At 39.2% G+C, this 24294-nt stretch overlaps 1 protein-coding gene across 1 annotated transcript in view; it reads right to left on the reverse strand.

Moving 5' to 3' along the window:
- The window catches only part of LOC118802900 (PH and SEC7 domain-containing protein 1), a 57910-nt gene that overhangs the window by 15124 nt on the left and 18492 nt on the right, over positions 1 to 24294 (reverse strand). The window contains exons 7-10 of the mRNA XM_036563324.1: positions 24005 to 24117; positions 22123 to 22181; positions 19792 to 19881; positions 5900 to 5943 (exon numbers count right to left, since the gene is read on the reverse strand). Coding sequence (XP_036419217.1) covers positions 5900 to 5943; positions 19792 to 19881; positions 22123 to 22181; positions 24005 to 24117 — 306 coding nt within the window. The remainder of the gene's footprint in view (positions 1 to 5899; positions 5944 to 19791; positions 19882 to 22122; positions 22182 to 24004; positions 24118 to 24294) is intronic.

Genomic DNA, 24294 nt, shown 5'->3' on the forward strand with positions numbered 1-24294 from the left:
TTTCTCCTTCTCACTGTGCTGTGCTCACCAGAGGACTCCTCCACTTCACGCTCTCTGATCAAACCACCCTCCCCTGTGAGAGAGACACGCTCGCAATCGATGGCATGTAAGACTGCGTGTTAAGAGGGAATGTGTACGTGCATTTGTTTATGTGTATGTAGAGATGTTAAACACTACCATCTCTCTCTCTCTCTCTCTCTCTCTCTCTCTCTTTCTCCTTTTACAGTAATCTCTCTCCTCTGCAGTCTGAGCAGATCTAAAGCCAAGATCTTTTCCCTACAGGAGAGAACTCTGCCATTATAAAAAGATCTTTCATCATTCTGTGCTGCAAACCAACCATTTTCTTGTAAGAACCCAAAATGCCACAGTTAGCTGAAGACTTTTATTCAGTCCTAATGAAGACCAGTTCTTTCATACCTCAGCTGTTCATTAGCTCACATTAATTCTGCCCCTAAGCTTGTAAAGTATAACTTGTAAAATATGCTTAAATCATTCTGCATGTCTACCATCACTTTGACCACTTTGTCTCTGACAGAAATCTTTAACTAAGATTAGAAATCTAAAGAGTGAGAAAAGGAGAAAGAGAAAAGAGAAAGTAATAGAGAAAGAGTGACATTAAGAGAAATATTAAGAGAAAGAAATAAGGAAAAGGAGGGAAAGAAAGAGTAAGTGGAAAAGTAAGGGAAAGAAAGAGTAAGTGAAAAAGAGTAAGAGAAAGAAACAGAATAAAAAGAGAAAGGAAGGGAGAAGAAGGGAGACAGGAGAAGAAGACAAAAAGAGAGAAACAGAGGAAGAGAGGAAGGCAAAGAAAAAGAGAGATCTGGTAAGAAAAAGAGAGAGGGAGAGGGAAATAAAGAAAGAGAGAAAGAAAGAAAGAAAGGGTGAGTAAAAGGGAGAAGGAGAGAGAGGTCCTGCTATACTCAGTCAGGCCGCGTGACGTCTCTCTCTGGGGAAAAGCTGCCAGCCTGTCTCTGCCACAGGACCAGCCTGGAGCCAACACTGCTACGGAACCTCGAAAGGCCCAAAAATGTGCTACTGTCCTTCCTCTCACCTCACTCAGCCTCTCCTGAACACACTGCATGAATTTAAACCACAAATGCATTTACAATCCAGTTATGAGTGCACAGATGAAAGCACACAGACTGTAAGCAAACAAAAACCACGTGTACAAATAAATCAAAACAATGTGAGGTTATAAACAATTTTAAGAACATGCAATAAAGCTGTGTGCTCATTCACCCCACCCCTCCACAAAAGATATATTGGGCTATTTTAAACCATTAAAAAGCCATTCTACTACTGTGCTAATAGTTCTTCCAGGTATATTGTTTATTTTGGTCATCTGTATTCCACGCTTTGAATTGTTTCCTAAAGAATCACATTCAAACTGAATGGTTGTGAGGTCTGGAATCTCTAGTTTCATGTATATTTGTATAGAATAGCTGTGGGGTAGTTTGGTGTATTCTGTCAAAATCAACACAGTAGTCCTGTTAAAACATTCTGCCATGTTACAGCTCTGAAAGTGAGGGCCAGAACAGCTAAAATGGACCTTAACCAAACGCTGACCCTTAAGTGTCTTGTTCACAAGTGGGCAGTGAAAAAGTGTTCAATCACACATACACAAACACGGCAGACTGACAGAGCATGTGCAGAAAACTTCAAGCTTGTTGCCTGGTAACTGCCAGCCTTAGCTCACACAAAGGGAAAAATAGAGAGAGAAGGGGGGAGGATTGATACGAGAGAGAGCGAAAGACAAAGAAAAGAGAAATCTAAAAAAGGTGATACAGATTCAGAAACAGCTCAGGGAAACACCTAATGCTTAATTACACACCCTGAGATACACTGCAATCACGTGTGTTTTCTTCCACAGTGAAAAACGAGCATAACTGTTGTGCTAATCTGTAATGTGTTGATCACTGGAGAGGGGAGTAAAGAAAAAGAAAAGAAACAAAAATGAAAGACAATGAGAAGGACAGCAGGAAAGAGACAGACTGACCGACTGAGGGCAGAGGGTGAAGTGTATAATTATTGAGGAGCACAATGATTAGGCCTAAAAGAACAGCATGCAGAGGGAAGAGCAGCAGCTAATGAGGACAGGAAGACTGCTTAAAACATTCACTTAACACATTCACACAACCTCACCTCTCAATCTCAACGCTCCAAAAAAGGAAAAGAGGCCTTAAAGCATTCATTTTGACGCTTAAACAAACACGGCGCCAAATCTTAAAACATGTTCACATCATGTTTGTATCACTTGCCACTTTACTTCACTGCAAACAATAGTGTCTGATCAAGTAAAATGATCTCAAATCTAGTCGGTATGTCAAATATTTCCCATTTTGAGATGGTCATGCACTTATTACTAGATTATCTAGCTTATTTCTAGACATTATACACTTGTTTAAGGTAATTTTATTAAGTACAATTATCTCACTATACTGGCAGATAATTTTGCTGGTTTCAAGCACATTTCTTAAAACAAGCAAAATTAGCTGCCAATATAGTGATAATTTTACTTAATAAAATGGCTTAAAACAAGTACAAAATGTCTAGAAATAAGCTAGTCTTAAATTAAGTTTACAACAACCTCAACCAAAGAAATATTAGATTTATTGACTATATTTCACACAATTTTACTTGACAAGATACCATTTTTTGCAGTGTCAGTCCACCTACCATATACAATAGCGTACAAAAGTCTTTCTTTTTTTAATTCCAATTAAAACAGCCATTAGGTACAAATTATTCCAGCAAAATATATATATATATATATATATATATATATATATATATATATATATATATAATACATTTCCTAGAAAGTAACAACTAAAAATATACATTTTTCAGCATCTAGTGTGTCCACCCTTTGTCTTTATTATAGCTATTATTCTTTTTGGGAGTTGCTTTCCATCATACAAAGAAATCTGCAGAGATAATATTTCCACTCCTCCAAAGTTCCGTCTTAGAATTTGGTTGTATTGTTAGTTGGTTGTAGTTTCCCACAATCCCAAACATCCTAAACACATTCAGTGATGTTGAGGTCTGGACTCTGGAGTGGCTTCTGTTCTCACAGAGGAGGGATGAACAGAAACATCTGCAGAGTTTTTCAGATCTGAAGCAAGAAATGGAACGTGATTTCTTCTCTCTCATCTAATAGAAGCGCTGTCCGAGGGGGTTAATTTTGGTGCTTTACTAGGTCTTGCATGGTTGTTAGGAGTCACATTTGACACTCTATCGCTGAATCAGTTTTTATATTCTAGTTTTGTTTTTTTGGCTTTCCCCTTAAGGAAAGTGTATTACTTTATATTTAATCTCCTGAAAAATGAATGACATGTACTGAATGGCCATTTTGACTGGATGTTAAATAAATGAATAACTGAAAGAGTGAGTTCTGACTTTTGCACAGTACCATAGACACACACACACACACACACACACACACACACACAAGGAGAATGACAGAAATATCTCCAATGACAGCCACAGGGCAGAACTGGGACTCTGTTACACATTCATATAGAAAAAAAAGATCAATGAAATTCTGGCACAATCTCAAGCAGGCGACCCAAATTCGATAAAACACAAAGCTCTTCCAGCCAAGCATCTCTACACACAGCCTCATTCAATCTGTGTCTCACTGGAAGGCAATCAGAGAACACAACCTCTATCCAAACTACTATTAACCTAATGAGCAAAACTCATAATAGAAATACAATCAAGGTAAGTGACCAAAACAAACCATCAAACTTCAAACAACAAGTTTATAGACACGTGCTCATCAAACACTTCTTCTGAAATCAGGAGTACTAACGGGGAGTTAGATTTGCCCCCCCCCAATTCACTGCAGTGACAGCCTCTACTCTTCTGGGAAGGCTTTACTCTAGATGTTGGAACATTGCTATGAGCATTTGATTGCATGCACATATAAGAGCATTAGTGAGGTGATTACTGATGTTGGTTCTAGATAACAAATGCCACTCTGTCTCATTCCGAAGGTATCAGGATGAGTTGGAGCGGCGTTCCTGATGCCTCATCACTCTTGAGAATGCAGTTCCACTGCTCCACAGTGCAATGCTAAATGGCTTTATGCACCTCTAGCAGATGCTTGACCTTAGGTTCATGTGTGAGCATCTCATTGTACACCTGTACACCTGTGTCAGCAATTAAAGCTCATTTTAAAGCTACACTATGTAGGTTTTTGGGATCTGGAGACCTCTCTGGTGGAAATGTGTAGTTACATGCCTCACGCAGAAGAACATTCTGTAATTTCGGCTGTGCTTTGAACCCCTTCGACTGCTGATGGCTGCGAGTGTGTTGAAAGAGTACCAAAAGAGAACTCTGTCAAAACTTGTTGAAGGACGTGTATTCTGTGGATGTGAGTGAATGATCTACTATTGTCATCATATCATCAACACTATCATATTTACTTTGCATTTGAGATCTAAATAAACATCAAGCTTCTTTTTCCTCTTTTTCTTCTCAGGCTCAAGCTTCTTTTTGAGCCTGTGCATGTGACGTTAAGACATAAAGACGCACGACATGGTCCAAAGAACTCTCGTGACATCACACAGTTGACCTGTGAAGTGCTATTTCATGCTTCTGTACAGACACCATATTTTTAGCATGTTCTTTTTTCTCATGACTCAGCATCGCTACTTCTTTCAGTTGTAACAAAAAAAACATACATAGTGTAGCTTTAAAGTAGGTTAATCACTTATTAAAAGGGGTGACTGGATACTTTTGAACATGTAATGCAACATATGAACACAGTTACATCAGTGTTTGACAAGAACAGAACCACAAGGAGGAGAGAGGATCGACATGAAGAAATGCAGACATGTCTCATGTCTATCAATCCCTGCTGTTCTCCTTTCCCTCAACATCCCAGGACACCCTCCCCCACCCCAAAAGCAGGTTTCTTGCAGTCTCTCTCTTTCCTCCAGTATCATAATGGTACTTCCAGCACGCCATATATCTCCCTCGCACCATCACAACTCTTCATTTATAATACATGATATGTAAAGTGTAATACGACAAGCTTGTGTGCGTTAAACAGTGCAGCTGTGAAAAATGCTAAGTTATTGCAATGTGTTATGCAGCAAGGCGGCAGAAAGTGGACTGGCCTTTCTACTGCAGCGCAGTGTGTGTATATGTATGTGTGTGTGTATATGTGAGAGAAAGAGAGAGAGCGAGCGAGCAAGGGGGAGGCTATTTTAAGACAGGTAGTAGGAGGACTGTAAGCACACCTTTACTCTGGATGCAAGAAGGCCCCTTTAAAGAGTGTACTGATGTGCGTTTTTTGCCTGTTTGCGTGTGGGTGTGTATGTGTGTGTGCGCGAGTGAGTGCGCTGTACGTTGTGTGTGAGACAGTGAATTCAGATCAGCCAAAGGAGAAGAGCTGCTACTGCGGAGCGGTAGCCATGGAGGCGTAACCATAGTAACAGCACTAGGAAAGCCAGGGACTTTAATTGGTGACTGCGATGGCAAAGCAAGAATAGAAATCTTTGACACAGTAACGCCCTTACAGCATCATCGCAACAGACGTCATCAATACACACAGACCTACCATCAATTCAACGCACACATCCACCATCCCTATTACTGCTGCCACTACAGTGCAGTCTATGTACTGTTGCTCGCTGCTCTGATCTGCCAACGTTCCACGGTCCCTGTATGACATCATAAACCTTAACGTTATTCCATTTTGGCATCACCTTAATGGACTATAAAACTGTGCACTGCACCCACTATCGAATGTTTGGAGGGACCGGTTCTGTGACAATATGGTCATGGCAAATTTTATATGCTACACCAATCGGCTTGCAGAATCTGCAGCCAAGGAAAACATACAGGATCCATTTTCATTATGTAGAGTAGGAGCAAACAAAAGACTCACATTGTCCACTGAAGCTTCTCATTCTTGATGGAGTTGTAGAGAGCCTGCAGAGAGACACAACAGGTAATTAGCCACAAATATTAGTCTCTGAGGATGACAGTCAGAGATATCTCTATCACAACTGATAGCTCATATCCTCTGTCACTGTATGACAATAATGGCACAGAAACAGATACAGAAAGAATGATTGTTTCCTCTACCCGATCCCATCCATACAAAGCACCATTGAGAGTATTGAACCACAAATAACCACGCAGTCAGTACCAATTATCACAGTACTGAGTCAACATGGCAACAGGGCCTTATTCAGGGTTGGCAACTGACAGCAAAAGCTTTCGACGGAAATTCAGAATGATTTGTTACAGAGACACCAACTCAGAATCATGTCATTTTAGATCAGTACTGCATGCTGAAAATGGGATGCCTGCTCTATACACTAACAAAGGAACGTAACATGCTTGTATGTTTTTAGTTGATCTATAGTGCATGTGATCAGTACAAGGAATAGTACCATCAATATGGTGAGATGTGCACAGGTACACAAGTACGCAGCTAAATGTTCGAGGTGCTAGTATTCGCGTACCGAAACCATTATTTGTTTTTAATTTTTATTTTGAGTTTCGCTCAAAATATTTCTTAAGGTCTTCTTAAAGGAACTCTAAATTCCTCAATGATTTTTCGATGTCTTCTTTTCAATTACAAGCTGAGAGAGTGTGCGGCGTAAACCAGAAATTAGCGTGAGGTGCTGGAAATTAGTGTATTCATTCAACACAGCAGACTGCAGACTAATGACTAAAAGCTGATGTTAATAATATGCATAAAGTATGTTATTTAGACAAGCAATCAGTGGTCTAGACTTTGACACAAACATGACTTTTGGTTTTGAATGACATGGAGTTTTTCGATCCACAGCATTACTGAATCAGTTGATATAATTACATAAAATATTGAATTTCGATACCCAGTTCTACTCTTTTATGAAACTGCAAGTTGCCATAACCTAGAGGAAGTGTTACAGCAACATCTACTGAACATCACAGACAGACTAGTCTTTTCTTTTCAGCATCTGTGTTAGGGTTTGGAGTGACAGCTGGAATTTGACTGACAGCTGTTCACAAGATGCCAACTGCTGTAATCAGTGAGATGCTTGAGATGCTCTGGATTTAGATTGATCATGTGAGTAAATGGTGCAGTTTTACAGCTGTATGGAAAGTACATAATCAATGTGTGCATGTGGCTTACAAAATTAACAGTTATCACAGTACAATGAAACCCATTATAGTACTGTAACTTCATAGAGTAGACCATGATTTGTAATTTTATTTTTTTTTGGTAAAGAGAGGACAAACCAACCTTCCTCTTTTACTTGGTCTGGTATAGGGTTGGGGGCTATAATGGTAATGAGGTATACTGCGGTATTCAAACATGATGCTGGTATTTCAAAATTATGATGCGTCATATTTCTATTCCTCATCTTGAACAGCCAAATAAACACATTCTAGCAATTGTACACATCGGGCGCAATGCTTTTTTTTGTTTTGCTGGGGTGTATCACGAAAAGCAGACAGAACACCTATCAAAAAATATCCTTTGCTTCTCATAAAACAGGCAAACTGTGACCTTATCCATGATGCTTTCCAGTTTGGAAAACGCACAAGGAGAACAGAGTGCGTCTCCGCCTCATTCAAGTTTTGTACACAGCCACACAGAACTCAGGTCGAGGTGCTTATGCAGATGCAGATCCACACAAGACAAAGTACAAAACAAACAGGCCGAAGTGCAAATAAGTCATCCTTTTTTCTACAAGCACTGTTTTGCACTTTGGAAATGTTAAAGTAGCAAGGAGAGAGTTATGGCTTCATTGAGCAGTTGAAACTTTGAGTTTAACTTGTATGTTTGTAGCCCAGTTTGAGCCCCATTTGAGCTGCTTTTGGAGATTCTAATTCTTGTAACAATTGCAAAAAAATTCCAGTTGCCGGGACACAGCTCATCTGCCATCTTGGTTGTCCCCATGCCAACCATGTTAGACAGTTAGTTTTACTAAGCCAGACTCAAACATGTTCTGTGGTGAGCAGAGCTGTTGTCATGCTAGTTAAGCTAATGCTAATCACCCCTCCTCTCTCCTAGTTAGCAACGCTGTTTATCATTTATCAATTGTTAGATGGATGGTTTTAAATTTATCGAATGATGACCTGAAATTTGTGTATGGTGTTCACTTATTTGGTGAGTAAACAACTAAATTTTCAGTCTTGAAATAACAAGGACAAGATTACAAAAGCAGTACTTTTTGGAGACGATTTGAAGGAATATAAAAAAGGGGATAGCAGCCAAAAACCCTATTGTGGAAAACCATACATATAACCATAACTTCTGTGAAGCTCCTAAAAAATAGTTAATTCTGTGAGAAATATATTTGTGTTTATGCTTGAGGTGTGCTTGATGCTTCTACATATGCCTGAGGTATGAATATCAATGGCGAATAGTCTTAACATATCAGCCATCATCCAAAAGAAACCAGCAGGCATTTTTCCTCTGGGCCAAACAAATCATACTCACAAACATGTTAATTTCTGCAACAATTAGAGCCAAACAAAGCCAGCGGGAGAACGTCTATAAATGATCTACTAGTGAATGTCACTTCGATATTAACACCCCTCCATCACCCTCCCACACACCACAAATGCATGCACAGTCCAAAACAGCACTGCTCACAATAAATTAGCAATAGTGTGTTATTGTGATCTTCAATATAATGGAAGGTTAGATTGTAGGAAAGTGAGTCTCAAATGTGTGACAAGACATTTTCAGCCATATATGTTAACACAGAGAAAAGGGTGAGACAGGTAAAAGGTGTGAAGGAAAACCAGAGGTGATGAAGAGGTGGTAAACAAGTACCAGGGAAACAAGAGAGACAAGACAAACAAGGTAAATAAGTAGGGGTGTATGATATATTGGTGGCTATTACATTGTTTGCTGATAAATGGGAAAATGTAAATTCTAAACTGATATATGTCCATTTGGATATACATTTTTTTTTTAAGAATAAAAGCTGATGTATAACAGGAAACACATTTTTATTTCTCTAATAAATGCGGCGACCATCTCAAAATAGCATTGATATTTCTTGTTAATGTAAACCCCACTCAACAACATACATCATTTAAAAAAATCTTTAAAGTGGTCTATAATGCATTTTGGAACATAATCTTTTAATTACAACCTATTATTTAATGCATGCACTGACGCATGTGTTGTCACTTGTACTTAACCATTTCTGTTCTTTTCAACTCAATAAAATGCACAGCATAGTGGCTAACTCCATCAGAGATTTCATTTCCTGTTCAGGCAGGGCCAGCACTGTTTTACAGATTAGAGTGCTGGACTCATAAGGCCAGTTTCCCTGACCCAGATCAAGCTTAAGCCTAAACTAAAAAGAAATTCCAATAGTGAATCACTACTGACACTTCAGTAGTGTAAGACAAGGCTTAATCTATTTCTGGAACACCAGTTACATTCACCTACTGTTTTGAATGGCTACAGAGAATAATGACCACTAAATAATGTAAAATACTGATGCAAAATAATGTAAAAAGCTTACAATAGGCTACTTATTTAGCTGCGTCATGGCTATATGCAATTACTTAATATATGTTTATGCTCAGTGCGCTTTATATATATATAAAGATCAAAGCAGTGGTTCCCAACCCTGGTCCATAAGCCCTTCCTGCATTGAAATGAGTGTGTTATTATTATTTTTATAGGCTCAGAAATTCCACATCAGTGCATCCCTGTAAAAAATTGGGACAGGTGAAAACACAAGACAAGTAAAAAGGTGATAGAGGTGAACTTGCAAGTGACGTAATGAGATGTGACAGATGAATAGGTTATAAAGGTAAGGCAAAGAAACAGGTAAGGCAGAGAAGCCAGCGTACCCTCTTCCTCTTCCGGAACTGTGGGTGCTTCTGGCCATCCTGAGCCTTTCCCAGCAGGTCAGGGAACACCAAAGGGTTTGAGGGAACGTGAGCGGGGCGTGCGGGGGTAACGGAACGGGTCCATCATGCGAAAATCTCTCCCATAACGTACAGAACAGAGTGAGCGTGAGCGCAGGCGACCCGCAGAGTGGAGACTGTTCACGCCAATCATGGTAACTGAAAGAGGCTCGATAAGTCCTGAGGATTCTCTACACTGTCCAACAGGCTTTGGATGTTTAGGTCAAGTGGTGTGGCCAATGCTGCAGTCCGACTGGCCACGGAAATCTTCCAGCAGTGGTTGTTAAATCTAACAATCACTTATTCAGAAAGATGTTCTGCTGATGAAAGTGTAGGAAATCAATAAATCTTTACTTCAAGCTGAAGCAGAGGGAGGAAGAAAATATGGACTAAATGGAAGCAAGTGGTAAAAGAAAAAAAACGAAGAACTAGTTTACGGATAGAAGTAATGTCTTTACTAAAAAAACACAAAAATATGTACTGAAAAAAAGTCCAGTTTCAGTGTTTATTTCCCTTTTTATATATAGTTGCTGTTGTTAGGGGTTATAATCCACCTTCAAAACTTATAGTTCCATTACATGTGTGCTACCTTAACTGTCTGTCACCTGCTTTAAGATAAAATGAACTATCACCATGTTTGTCAACAGAAGACCAATACCCCAGTGGAGCCATGGCTTGCAAATACACAAACTAAATATACATGGTAATATAACCCATCTGAAATGCATTCAAAAATAAAAATATGGCTGAAAGATTAATGGTTTTTATATTGAAACTGCAATTTGAAAGTTGATTTTTTTTTAAATCGCAAGAGCTGCAAGTTTTATTATAGCCTACATTACTAACACTGTCTTAAAAAGATTTAAAGCTGGGAAATGTATCCTAATAACACAAAGCTTGTAAACTGCCTGTAGTTGAGCCTGACCAATTGAATGCAACCAAACATTCATGCGCTGTGTACATAACAAAACAACCACAACTAACTGTTAGTCGAGCACAGTGCATTCAGCGTTGAAGCTTCAAGCCAGAAAAGTAAATCTGCTGGTTGTCATGGCCAAGATAACAGACCTGGACCTTCATTTATAGAAAATTATTGCAATTTAATTTGTGGCCAGAAAATTGCAATTAAAAATATTCCTCAAATTGTTCAGCCCTAAATGAAAATGTTGCTCTTTCTCTTTATACAAGCTTTAGAGCTGAAACCTGATGGGATACATAAAGATCACACCTGTAGCTTATACACCAACACTCTAAACCAGTGACTGACCAACAAGCCACTTCTTAGATTCAAAACAGGTGACTATGATACAACAGGAGGCAGCAGGCTCACGCACACACACTCGCAGATGGCAAGGGATGCTTGCAGAAGTGTGAAAGGACAGCCAGGATCCAACAGATGGATGAAACGGGCGGAAACAGAGAGATGACAGAACAGAAGTGAGCACACACCCACACATACATGCAAACACATACACGCTGAACAGAGCTGTGAAGTGTCTTCCTTTCAACGTACAGGGTTTCCAAATCACCCCAAAACTGAATAACCCCAAAACGAAACAAAAGTACAGAAAAAAAAACCCCAAAAATCTTAAAGAAGAAAAGGAACCAAATTTAAGTGCAAATTCACGCTGCAATATCGTAGATCTCTCCTGTTGCTCCCCGCTTCCTCTCTCCCTTGCTCCACTCCTCCTCTTCCCTCCTCCTGGAAAGAAGAACTGAGCAGGACTCCAGCTTCACAGGACATGCGTCATTCTTCTCTTAATCCAACCCGCACTGCTTTTAAAGCCTCCTCTCTTTCTTTTCTTTTCGGAACATCAATAGCCTCCAGCATCAGAACAAAGCTTCTTCATAATCCAGCGCTATGTTCGGTATGAACTGTGGAAAAGTGTCCGGAGCCGAGCAGCTTCATTTATTTTTTTTGGCCTCAGCTCTACTGTTCCTTCCCTATTTCTTTCCCTTCGCTGTGGCTGATGGAAAGTGGTGGAGTCTCAGAGAGACCTGAGAGAGATTGAGGCTGTGAGCTGCTCTCCTCCCTCCCTTTACCTCCCTCTCTCTCTCTCTCTCACTCTGAATGCATATCTCCCTCCCTCTGCGCTCAGCCACTGAACAGCCAATCGTAGCCGTCCAACTCGTCCACACACACACACTCATGCACAGCGTTACACTCTGAAAGCTGATTAACATTCTGCACTTGTCCTTTCTCTGAGGTGAGAGAGAGAGAAAGAGAGAGCTAGAGAGTGCTAAAGAGAGAGAGCGAGAGAGTGAGAGAGCGAGATGAACACAGAGAACAATCAGCACATGTGGGAATGTGTGAAAGGCAGGGCACACTGTACAGTAGGAAACTGCCGCATGTTTTCAATTAAAATGCAGAAAGAATGAAGTCCAGCTCCATTGTGCGCTGCTGTCATTATATAATTACCATTTATAATGTACCATTTCACAATCTGAAGTCATGGCTTTATTAACGCTGCTTGTTTGATTCACAAATATTTTGCTCTTGGAGTATCTGACTATCTGCAGTGACAAAAACAAGACATGAATTTTTCACATGATATGGCTGACATGGCAAAAAAGAAACTACAGAGATGCAGATGCAGAGACAGGGATGCAGGCACGTGTGCACCAAATAAATGAGCGCAGGACAACAGCTCAAGGATTTATGCAGAAACACAAGCTATAAAGCTAATCACCTAAAAATGGGTCAAGACATAACTGACAATCTTTTACACACTGGTGAACACACATAACAAACTGATGCATTTTTCTAGTATGCCAAAACCAGCATTTTGTCCATGTTGATGACTAGAGAGGAGGCGTCCTTCATACAGACCAAATCAGAATGTTTGTAGCTATACATGTTCACTATATTTCCATTCAGCATTGAAGCAACTCAAACACTGGCAATAATGGTAAAACTGTGTTCTGTCTAAGGCTGTAATGTCAAATGTATCCAAGTATATATAAATTTTATTGAAGTTTATTTCCTGTTTTCCAGCTTTCAAAGGCATATCGAGCTGCTATAAGTAGTTTTAATCCTAGTAAGGGATCTTTTGTCTTTGGCAACACTTGCAGCTGAAGCCAACATCATTTTAGAGAATTTTTACTCGTCCAGGTGAAGACAAAGCCACCATGCACTACTGCAGGACCAATAAGAACACCAGAATGTAATGTCTGCTAACGCATTTAAGCTAGCCTTAGGCCAGCCTTCAGTGTTTTAGCTCATGTTTTCACACTAAACAAAGAAAAATATGCGCTTTGTTTAATTCTGCATATGATTCTGTGCAAATGTAGAAAAATGACGAGAAAATAACAATTAAATTGCTGGTCGTGGTTATTATTTCTTGAGCAGGGAGGAAATAAACTAGACCTGTAAGTTTTGGTAGCCCACGTTTGGGTCAATTCTCTTTTAAATGTGCACTGTAAAAACACCCTTATAAAGTGAATTCTCAGTTCAACATGGGAAGGTCAGTTTAAAAAAAGTGGCCAACTTGGACCATTAAAGCTTTACAGCTTTTGATATTTCATCACAAAATCATTTATAACTTAAAAAAAAAGTATTTGTACAAATCCTGTTGTACCAATGTAGCACTACCAGCATTATCCACCCAGCAGTTCTTTGCTGTAATAATGTAACACTGATTTGTCCTCTTGACTGGTCAGCTGTGAATGGCACTTTTTCTTGAGCTGATGGTTTCTCAACTTTAAAACGTGAACCGCACTGCGCAGGCTAGAGGAGAGCTTTTCAGTCTTTTATATTGATTGCTATTACCACCTGCTCACTTCTACAACAATACAGGATGAACTATTTAACTATTTATAACTATTTAAATTTAATGCAATGGTTAAAATAAAAACAAAATGCATTCAAAAAAAAACAGCTACTAATTCTGGAAGGTTTCACCACCAGCACTTTGGGTTTCTACAGTTTCAGACTACGAATTAGGAACTGTTAATTGACAAATATGATCTTTAGTGTTAACATGTTTAATTTTTTACCATGTTAACCCATATATTATGAGTTACTGGAATTAACAGCCCCCCCTTAAATTGGTCACCAGTGAGGGCCCCATCGCTCGATCCCTGAGACAGATAGAGATAAATGACAGTCTAAAGAGGCTGAACATTTCAGCTGGTATTAATGAACAGCAGACACATTCACACAGTCAGCTCCGTCACTGCTGTGGACTGATGCATCTCCGCTGCGTTCACCGTGTGCGCTTCCCAACATGATCACGTCCTTCAGGATGTAATTACCATTTACACAATTACTGCTGTCGTGGCAACAGCACCCACTCTCTGAGACAGACTGAACATTTTCAGTGCAGCGTCCATTCTTACATCATTCATGCAAAGAAGGTTTTTATATGCAGTGATGCTCTGGTTTACTGAGTTCATGTTCCGAGAGCGGACTCGTTTCAGCAACAAAAACACTGCTGTGTGTGTGAGAGATAGCAGGAGTAGGAGGGAAGAAGGCAAGAACTGTTGTTGTGAGGGAGAGAGTGATAGCTAGAGGGAGAACACAGAGAGTGAGAGAGAGAGGGTGAGAGAGAGAGGGAGAGAGAGAGAGAGAGAGAGAAAGAGAGAGAGGGAGAGAGAGGGAGAGAGAGAGAGATGGAGAGACGGAGAGATGGAGAGAGGGAGAGAGAGAGAGAGAAAGAAAGAAAGAGAGAGAAAGAGAGAGAGAGAGGGTGGGTGACAGAGAGAGAGAGAGAGAGAAAGAGAGAGAGGGGGAGACAGAGAGAGGGAGAGAGAAATGAAGAAACGGTGATGGCTTTATATAAAAACTCCTGCTTTATACATCCTGTAACAATACAGGACAAACTCTCTGCTTGACTGTCATCTGTCTCTGTTATTCCAAGCCTTTCTGATCCAAAATAAACTGTCTTTAGTGTTCATTTTCTGCTGAGGTGCCCAATCGTACCAAATTTTCCACCCACTGCTCCACCCACTGGTCCATCAGCATCAGTGCAGTGATGACTTCAGCAACATGAAGAGCACCACAGTACAGCAATCTAATGATGCAACAGGTAAAACGTCTGCTGCAGTGAGCATGTGCCAATGTAAAAAGTATATGATGTAAAAAATATTACAATACTGATCTAATCTTTTATAATAGTTTATGATATTATCACAAAATTGTATTAAGAAAAAAAAACAATGTATGTACAATACTGTAACTGTTACTAAAGGGCAGCATAAACCTATGTGAACTTTTACAGAGGCTTATTCGAGCGCTAGTTGTCATAAAGGCTGCTTTTGAGGTCATTTCACCTCAGCAGGTATTGCAACTGGCGCTTGTTAGAATAAGTGTTTATAAAAGTTAACATAAGTTTATGTCAGTTGTCTTGAAAGGCTTATGTAGTTGTCTTGTAGCCTTATGAACGCTGCCCTTCAGTAAAATGTTACAGATAATACATGTACATACCTGTAATGTTCTGAATGTCATTTTTAATAGCAATAATGTGTTGGCAGTTACACATTTTAGGGACATCTAAATGCAGTTATGTATTTTAAGGTGTACACCATAAAACTGCATGTGCTGAATATCACAACACACCTTTTATTGAATACTGGCACATGTCCACTCAGCAGAAAAGTGAATTTAATGTTTCTTTGTATAATTTATCCAAAGAACACCAACGAAATGTCAGTTTTTCTCTCTCTGATAATCAAATTCAAAACACACTCATATTGACGACACTTTACAGTACATAACCCTGACATCATAAGGTACGGCCACTTTCTTAACTGGTCCTTAATTGTTAGGTCTGCATGGGTAGAAGTACACTCAACCGTTCCAAACATTATAAAAAACACTGTTTGGATATTTGTCACACTGCATAACAAAGGAGAAAAATGTGGTATCAAAAAAGAAAAGTGTTTGTTGTACGTTCAGTATTACAAGTCATTATTTCACCACATCACTTTTATCAAATACAAACATGCACCACCAACTTAAGGACAGTTTAATCGCCATAGATTTTTTCCATATGTCGTAGATGATACATGAAGTAGACATTATGCAAAAGAAAGAATGTTGATCTTGGTACCTTTGCTACAACAAATCTAATTATTTATATTTCTTCCCTATATGCTCCAAAAGTAGTAATGGGTGGTATAGTAGTTAAAATTCTTCCTTCGGTATGAGTTCTCATAACCTCTACACTGACATGTTACAAGCAAACAGACAACACAAACTACAGATATATTATTTACCAAATTCAAGCAGAAACTGACGTTCGTAGATTTAAGCACAATGAGATGCACAAATAAGAAAAATGATTTGAGAAATTCAGACATGAAACAATAATTACCACCACTTTTGCAAAGCATGTGTCTGTTTTTCTATTACAAACCTAATTCCAAAAATGTTGGGACAGTAGAATAGAATAATGAAAATAAAAACAGAAAGCAGTGATTCATAAATCAACTTCGATCTGTATTTAAAACAGTACAAAAATAAGATATTTAATCTTTTACATATTAACTTCATTATTCTTGTAAATATATGCTCATTCTGAAATTGATGCCTGCCACATGTTCCAAAAAAAGGCTGAGATAGGAATGCTGTGAAATGTTAAAAAACATCTTGAACAGGTGATGCAATCATGCCATGGTATATAAAGGAGCACCCAGGAAAGACCTCGTCCTTTATGAGCAAGGATTGGTCAAGGTTCCTCACTTTGCCAAAAATGCATTAGGAAAAATCCAACAATTTAAAAATAAATGTTCCTCAGCCAGAGATTATTAGGATTTTTGGATTTCACCCTCTACAGTGTATAATGACATCAAACATTAAAAACCAAAATGCTTCTGTGATGGATATCACCACATGGGCTCTGAAATCCTTTGACATACCCTTGGTCATTAAACACTATTTGCCAATGCATCCAGAAATGCAAGTTAAGACTGTACTTTGCACAGTCGAAGTCATATATTAACAGCATCCAGAAACACTGCTGATTTCTCTGGGCTTGAGCTCATCTGAAATGGACTGATGTGATGAAGTTGAAATGTGTATTGCGGACATTACTGACAAGTCAACCTTTCAGATGCTTATTTCAACATGACAACATTAAAACCACATTCTGCATTTAACAACAATATGGCTGCATTATCTGAGGTTGCTGGTGCTAGACTACCTGCCAGCAGTCCAGAAGTGTCTCCCATTGAAAACATGTTGCGCATTATTAAGCTCAAAATACGTCAAGGACAGCCCTGTCCGGCTGCACAGATGAAGATTTGTATAAAAAAAGAAATGCAAAAAACTCCACTTTCAAAACTGAATCAGTTTGTGTTAAATGGTAAGACTTAAAACACTGTGTTTTAATACTGTTTAATACAGGTTATGCCAGGCGGCCGGGAGAGTCAGCAGGTAGGCAGAACCTAAAGGCCGAGAGCAGACGACAACCTGCAATAGCAGTGGGTGGACCGATGATAACCGCAAGGGCTTGGTGGATGGTGCCCAAGTCCTGAGCCCAGCCTCCTGGGCACTGCCTCCGGTCCTGCAACAAGGCCACTTTACTATGCCTCATGTTCAATCCCAACGGCCAAGCTGTGGAGAGGGGGCAACGAGCAATGAGCTCTCTTTGCTTCTTGGTTCAGGTGCTTGTGTTACCTTAATGAGAGCTAGCTGACCCTGGTTAGGCTTTGGCAGTGTGGGCACATTCAAAAAGAGCAGAGAGGGGACAGAGAGGGAGGAGAGGGACGAGCAGCAGCATAAAGGTGTGAGCTGAAAGCTTGCACATGAGAAAAAGAGACTGTAAAGCATGGAGAGGTGGCCAGTTATTTAAATGTATGTGTTTTGAGAGTAAAATAAAGTTTAAATGCTTGCTGCAAACGTCCCTCCTGCCTCAAGCGTCCTTCCTTTACCTGAGGTAGCACAGGCCATGCTATACAGGTGAAACAATATTTGCTAATCACTGCTTTCTGTTTTTATTAGCATTTCATGTACTGTACCAATGTTTTTGGAATTGGATTCATAAGATGCCCTCAATATAACCAGTCAATAAACAAACAGCCAGCACAACTGATGTGTTTCTCCTTGTATGTACTCCATTTATATACATGTTGTGTATTTTTTTTTTTTTACTGAGGCCATGGAATGATTTCCCATTATCTGCCATTAATAAACAAACCAAATGAGCTTTTAAAACAGCATCAGTCAAAAAGGCCCTCATTAAGGTGTGGACATTAATGGCTGTTGGACCCAGTGACCACTTCAGATTAAAACATCCTCTTTACTGGAAAACAAATCCAGAAACCCAGCCATCAGTAGCCTTAACGAACCAAACCTCGTTAACACTCATTAGCATAAGGCCAGGGACTATGCTGATTGATTTTAGAATGTGCCTGTGGGCCTAATGAAAGGAACCAAAATACGCCTGGCTTCCTATCTCTGACACAAAGACAATAATCTAATAATGAAATCTAATGAAAAACAGCCTAATGGGGAGACAATTCCCACAGGAAAAACCCCACTGCTCCTAGAACACAGAAAACAGCAGCACATATTACAACAGACAATTGACCCGTGAAAGCATACACACAATAACCACTCACTCATGGACACCACACAACATACCAGTTCTGCAAAGCTGTCTGGAAAAATGGTATATTTAACTGGTTGTGTTGTCTGCATTTTACTACATATGACTCTTAACCCTACCACACACTGGACAGCGGTTTCCAGTTATGCTTAATGTCTCTGAGCAAAACTCAGCATCCAAAATCAGACCACAAACAGCCATCGTAGGCGAGGTGGTTCAAAAGTCACAGAGAAAGGCAGTCGATTTAAAGCTGCAGTATGTAAGATTTGAGAATTTTCCTCTCTGGAAGAAATGTGTAATTGCATGTAACGTGTGGAAGAATATTTTGTAATGTCAGCTGTACTTCGGACCCCTTCCCCAAGTGGATGAATCTGGTGATTGTTGAGAATTTAAAGAAGGATGTGTATTCTGAGGATATAAGTGAATTCATCAAATGATTTTGAATTTCACATCTAAACACTGAGCAGATCTTCTTTTGGAGCCCGTGTGTCACCTTGAAGTCTAGTCCAACACCTCTGACTTTTAAATGATTATTTCAGGTTTTATAGGGTGATTTGTGGAGTGCACAAACATCATATTTTCACGTATTTTTTTTTTTATCTCCGGATGCAGTAACACCATTTCTATGAACTATTTCTATGATTTCTATGAAAATCATGGCGTACCTTTATAACGTTTTTGAAATGTTCAAAAGAAAAAATCTTTGGAAAATCCAAAACACATTATGGACCACTGTCAAGAGCTAAAATATCAGTGCTATGCTATATCAGTGGTATTATGATTAATACCACCTTTACTAGATAAATAAAAATGTGTTTTCTCTTATATATCAGCTGTTTTTATAAAACCTATTATATCCAAAATTATTAGAAATTAATATACAGCATTTTGGAATGAAACTCTTCAAATGCTGATTGTCTGTTACCTCAGATATCCTTTTAGTTCAAAAATAGATACCAAGCGTAATAAATTCATTATATTATGAAGGTTTCATTCAATGGATGTTAAGATGTGAAGTGAGGAGTAAAATGAGCTACATTTGTACTATCTGCTGCATAGAGCAGGCTTTCTGGTGTAGTGTGTGGTAGCCTTTAGACAGCTGCAGTAATCTTTTTGTGTTTCCTTCATTGGTTCAGACAGCTCATTGTTTTTAAATATGACAACATAGAACATAAGAGAAAAACTGATTTGTTTATTGAAAAATTATTAATTTACTATTTGATTGTTTTAACTTTACATGACTATTTGAACATTTCAAATATACGACTCATCTCTAATTAGTCCTCGGAGAAGCGCAGTATTTATGTTTGTGTTTGTGCTCGTGCCTTTGTGTCTGAAATCTCTAGTAATCTACCTTGAGGAGCTCCTTCGGGAAATCATGGCCGCTGTTCAGTCCCTCCAGATTGCCAATGAACTGAATGCAGGACATCCGCTTTCCAACGTTCTGTCAACAGAAACCAGAGTCACGGGCGCTGTTAGGAACACTACAGAGATGTGACAGTTTGAACACTTCCTTTTATAATTATCACTGACAAAATGGTCAAGGATTTCAGGTACATTTGCGAGACTGTTAAAATATATTGAAAATGTACTACACTTAAAGGAACAGTTCAGTAAATTACAGTTTTTAATGCAGATTTGTTGCTGTGGTTTTGGAGACAGTATTTACTGCAGCTACTACAAACCATAAAAATGAAACTTCACCGTGTAGTTGAACGCAGCTAAACACTGCATGTAGCCACTTTAGACAACATATGTTGTGCCAAATTCTCCCTTGCAGAATCTGACTCCACGTCACACAGGCATATGTACACTGGATAACATTCATTATTTCTGCTGTTTCTATTTTTTAAACATATATCTTCAGTTGAAAATTTAAGATTGACAGTTACTTATAAATAGAAAATACAACAGAAAACAATACAATAACAACAGAAAATGCTAGAATAATCTGAAGTGTGCATGTATGCAGATGGGAGTCGGAGTCAGAATTCAGCACAACGCCTGTTGTCTAAAGTGGCTGCAAGCAGCATTCAGCTACATGGTGAAGTTTTGTTCATTTTTATTGTTCTGTAATAGTCTCAGTAAAAAGACAAGGCCTGTTGTCTAATGTGGCTGGCTGCAAAGTTCAGCTAAACAACTTACTTTTGTGCATTTTTATGGTTCACAGCAACTCATACTGTGTCCTAAACCACACTGACAGGTCAGCACCACCTTGATGAAGAGCTGGAGGCTGTTTTAGCAGATTTAGAGAAGTTTTGAGTATGTATTTACAGGAAAGATTTGGGTGCCTATTGACTTCTAGTGTTAGCCTTGTTAGGCTTATAACTCCATTGTTAAAGAAGTAAAACCATACAGCACAGATCAAATACATCTGAAGTAAATGGAAAATTGTGTAAATTAGATTTTTTTGCCAAAACTTTCCTGCAAAAAAAGTTCTTATTATATGCAATCTTTTGAACACCCCCGGTCAAATTAAATGTTTTGTTGATTTTCTACATGAAAGTAAGTGAAAACATCCTCTAGAGGGAATAAAATATTCCTTTTTTTGCTCATTTCCATGCACAATTTCTATTTTTTTTTCCTGAGTTCAACTTATTGAGGGAAAAAAAACTTAAAACATAAAACTTGTGCAAATGCCATAGTTTATTAATTAATTAATTAATTAATTTCAATTAGTTAAAATCAGCAAATAAACAAAAATCATGCATTAAAATGTGCAGAAGTGTGTTCTCTGTAGAGGATGTGTTCACTTATTTTCACTAAGAAAATCAACAAAACATACTTTAAACACAGGCGCCCCAACCTTTGCATGTGACTGTATATCAATACATTAACATGTATAATACAAAAAAATCAATTACATAAACATGCATTCCTGGTGTGTGCACTGCAGGGAGACTGTAGTATCAGGATATTTACATATGCCTTAACTTTTAAAAATACAGGAATCATGCATGGCCATCGGGATTATTCAAACATGAAATGGTATGATCATCACTGGGTTTTATACTGTGGTATGCCATTGAAACTGGTTATCTCTTCTACTGTTACTGGCCTGTTGAGTAACTGACTATGAGTCTGCCTTGCAAAAGAAATTATCCAGATCATGAATCCCAAATGAAACAGAATAGATGACATAAAGCAATGCCTGAAGAAGTCTTTTCGTTCACAGAGTGAGCAAAAAGGGCATAAAATGGACATGCTGGATGTATAATGTCATGTCATTAGTAGGAAACTATAATGCAGGTTTAAAGCTGGTATTTATAGAGAGGGACTTTGATTGGGTCGATTGGAGCAGAGGATGCTCTCTGATCCGCACAGACAGCAGCGAACCATTTTAACAAATTAATTCCAGCACTTCACAGCACAGGAACTCAGCAGGGAACGTACCTCATGAATCTGTGTGAGTGTGTATGTGTGTGTGTGTAGGTGAGAGAGGGAGAGAAAGATGAGAGGAAGAGGGCAAGAATAAAGAAATAATGAACACCAAGGTTGAATCTTAATATATGACCCACTTTTGTCCAACACAGCACTGAGATATTACAAACCATTAAACACAAAATTGATAAAGCATGTTAATGTATTTCCTTCACAAAGATACATGTGGCGAAAACTACTGTTTTGCTGACAACTTAGAAAAATTTTAATATAACCCCCCCCCACTTCCCCTTACTCCCCCCACCTGGCCATGCAGATCCGTGTTGAGCAGCATCAGAGCGCAAGTCAGCGTGTGGATACTGTCTGTGAGAAGAGAGTGAAGCATAAGCATAAAAATGTCTGAATACTCTATAACACAAATACATTACTGCTACTGCGATACAGCAAACTCATGCTGACACCGACTGGACTTCATATCATACATTCCACTTGGCAGGCCAATAGAAAATGAATAAGGTGATTAAACAGTTGGATCAGCAATTGGATTACTCATTTCATAAAAATGAAACATATGAGGCCATGATGGGCAAATTTTCTCATTTGGTAATTGATTGCTACAATCAGGAAAACTGCAGCAGTGCACACATAAAGGTGTAATGCAGTGGTTCTCAACTCCCCAGATCCCTCCTCATTTTCGGTCCATCCTAGCTCCTGAACCATTAGGTGCACTTAATACCTGGGGCCTGTCGCACAGAGCATGTTCATATTAGACAGTGTTCAGTTTCACAAAACCTAACAAATGCAAGCGCGGTTAACCCGTTTTAAGACAGTGCTATGTCGCTTTTTTCAAAGGAGAAAAAAGAACTTAACCTGTGTAAATATGCAGAAAGTAAAGTATTTATTACAATAAAAACAATGCTGTGGCAACTGAGTGCTTAGTAGAGTAGTAATTGGTTTATATTCTTATATTCTTGATAGCTTGATATGGCCAAAAGTATGTGGACACAATTACACAATTAGCACTAATTACTGAGTTCAGGCATACAGCCATACAATCTCCATAGAAAAACACTGGCAGTAGAATGGGTTTTACTTAAGAGCTCAGTGAGTTTAAACATGGCACTGTCATGGGATGCCACCTTTGACATGTTAGTTCATGAAGTTTCCACCCTGGTGGATCTGCCCCACTCAAATGTAAGTGCTATTATTGTAAAATGGAAGCATCTAGGAGCAACAACAACTCCACGCAAACTTACAGAGGGCAGCCACTGAGAGCTGAAGCGCATAGCATGTAAAAATTGCCTATCCTTGTTATACTACAGAGTTTCAAACTACCTTTAAAAGCAACATCCATACAAAAACTGTGTGTCAAGAGCTTCATTAGATGAGTTTTCATGGCCGAGCACCTGCACACAAGCCTAAAATCAGTGTGCACAATGCCAAGCAACAGTGGTGTAAAGCACGCTGCCATTGGACTCTGAAGCAGAGTCTGCTATTGGCAGATGCCAATGTTTGCCGGAGGAGGAATAACGGTCTGGGGCTGTTTTTCAGGGTTTGGGCCTCTTAGTTTAATGGAAGGGTAATGCTTTCAACTTTGTGGCAACAGTTTGGGGAAGGCCCTTACCTGTTCCAGCCCGACTGTGCACCCTGCACAAAGTGAGGTCAATAAAGAGATGGTTTGACATGTTTGGTGTGGAAAAACTAAAGCAGCCTACAGAGAGCCCTAACCTAAATCCCACTCAGCACCTTTGGGATAAACTGGAATATCAATTGTGAGCCAGGTCCCGGTGTCCACACACATTTGGTCATATAGTGTATGTAGTATGATTTGTTTCCTCTGCTGAAAAGTGACATCTTTCAAATGATGAAACAGACCAGACGGGTCTATCTCTGTCAAGAGGTTGTCCCTGATTGGTCAGAAGTTCCATCTTGATTGGTCATGTAGCATAAGTTTCCAAGTACTTCACTGTGATGTAGTGAACCACTGCTATGAGACAAAACATCCAGGGCTAGTTGAACTAAGCGTGAAGTTAGCTGGATAACCAAGAAATCCTGTTTTGTGAGGCCCTGGTAGAGTTGTGCTATTTAGCTTAGAGCAGACATGTGGATTGCCTGGGTGCCCCTGAAGCCTTTTTAAGAACCTCTTTGTAAAGTTTTAGCACTACTTCTCTTTCAGTCACACTTACCTTCAGACAGCATGAGCATAGGGTTGCACTGCAGGTATCGTCGGGAAAAATGAGCTAGCACTCGCTCTCTTTCCTGAGTTTCTCCCATCAGGGCAAATTCCAGCAAGAAGGTCCTAAAATCAACAAACAGCAATACAACTGACAAACACAGCTACACAACCCTAAACAAAACGTCTCCAACATGCCTTCAACTCAGGGTTGGACACTACAGTACTGTTTCAACAACTTCTGAACCTGAAATATATTAAACAATTCTAGACTTTAGCATCACAAAAATTCAAAATGCCTTG

This window comes from Colossoma macropomum, unplaced genomic scaffold (genome assembly GCF_904425465.1).
Source record: "Colossoma macropomum unplaced genomic scaffold, Colossoma_macropomum, whole genome shotgun sequence".
In the NCBI taxonomy this organism is placed as follows: Eukaryota; Metazoa; Chordata; class Actinopteri; order Characiformes; family Serrasalmidae; genus Colossoma; species Colossoma macropomum.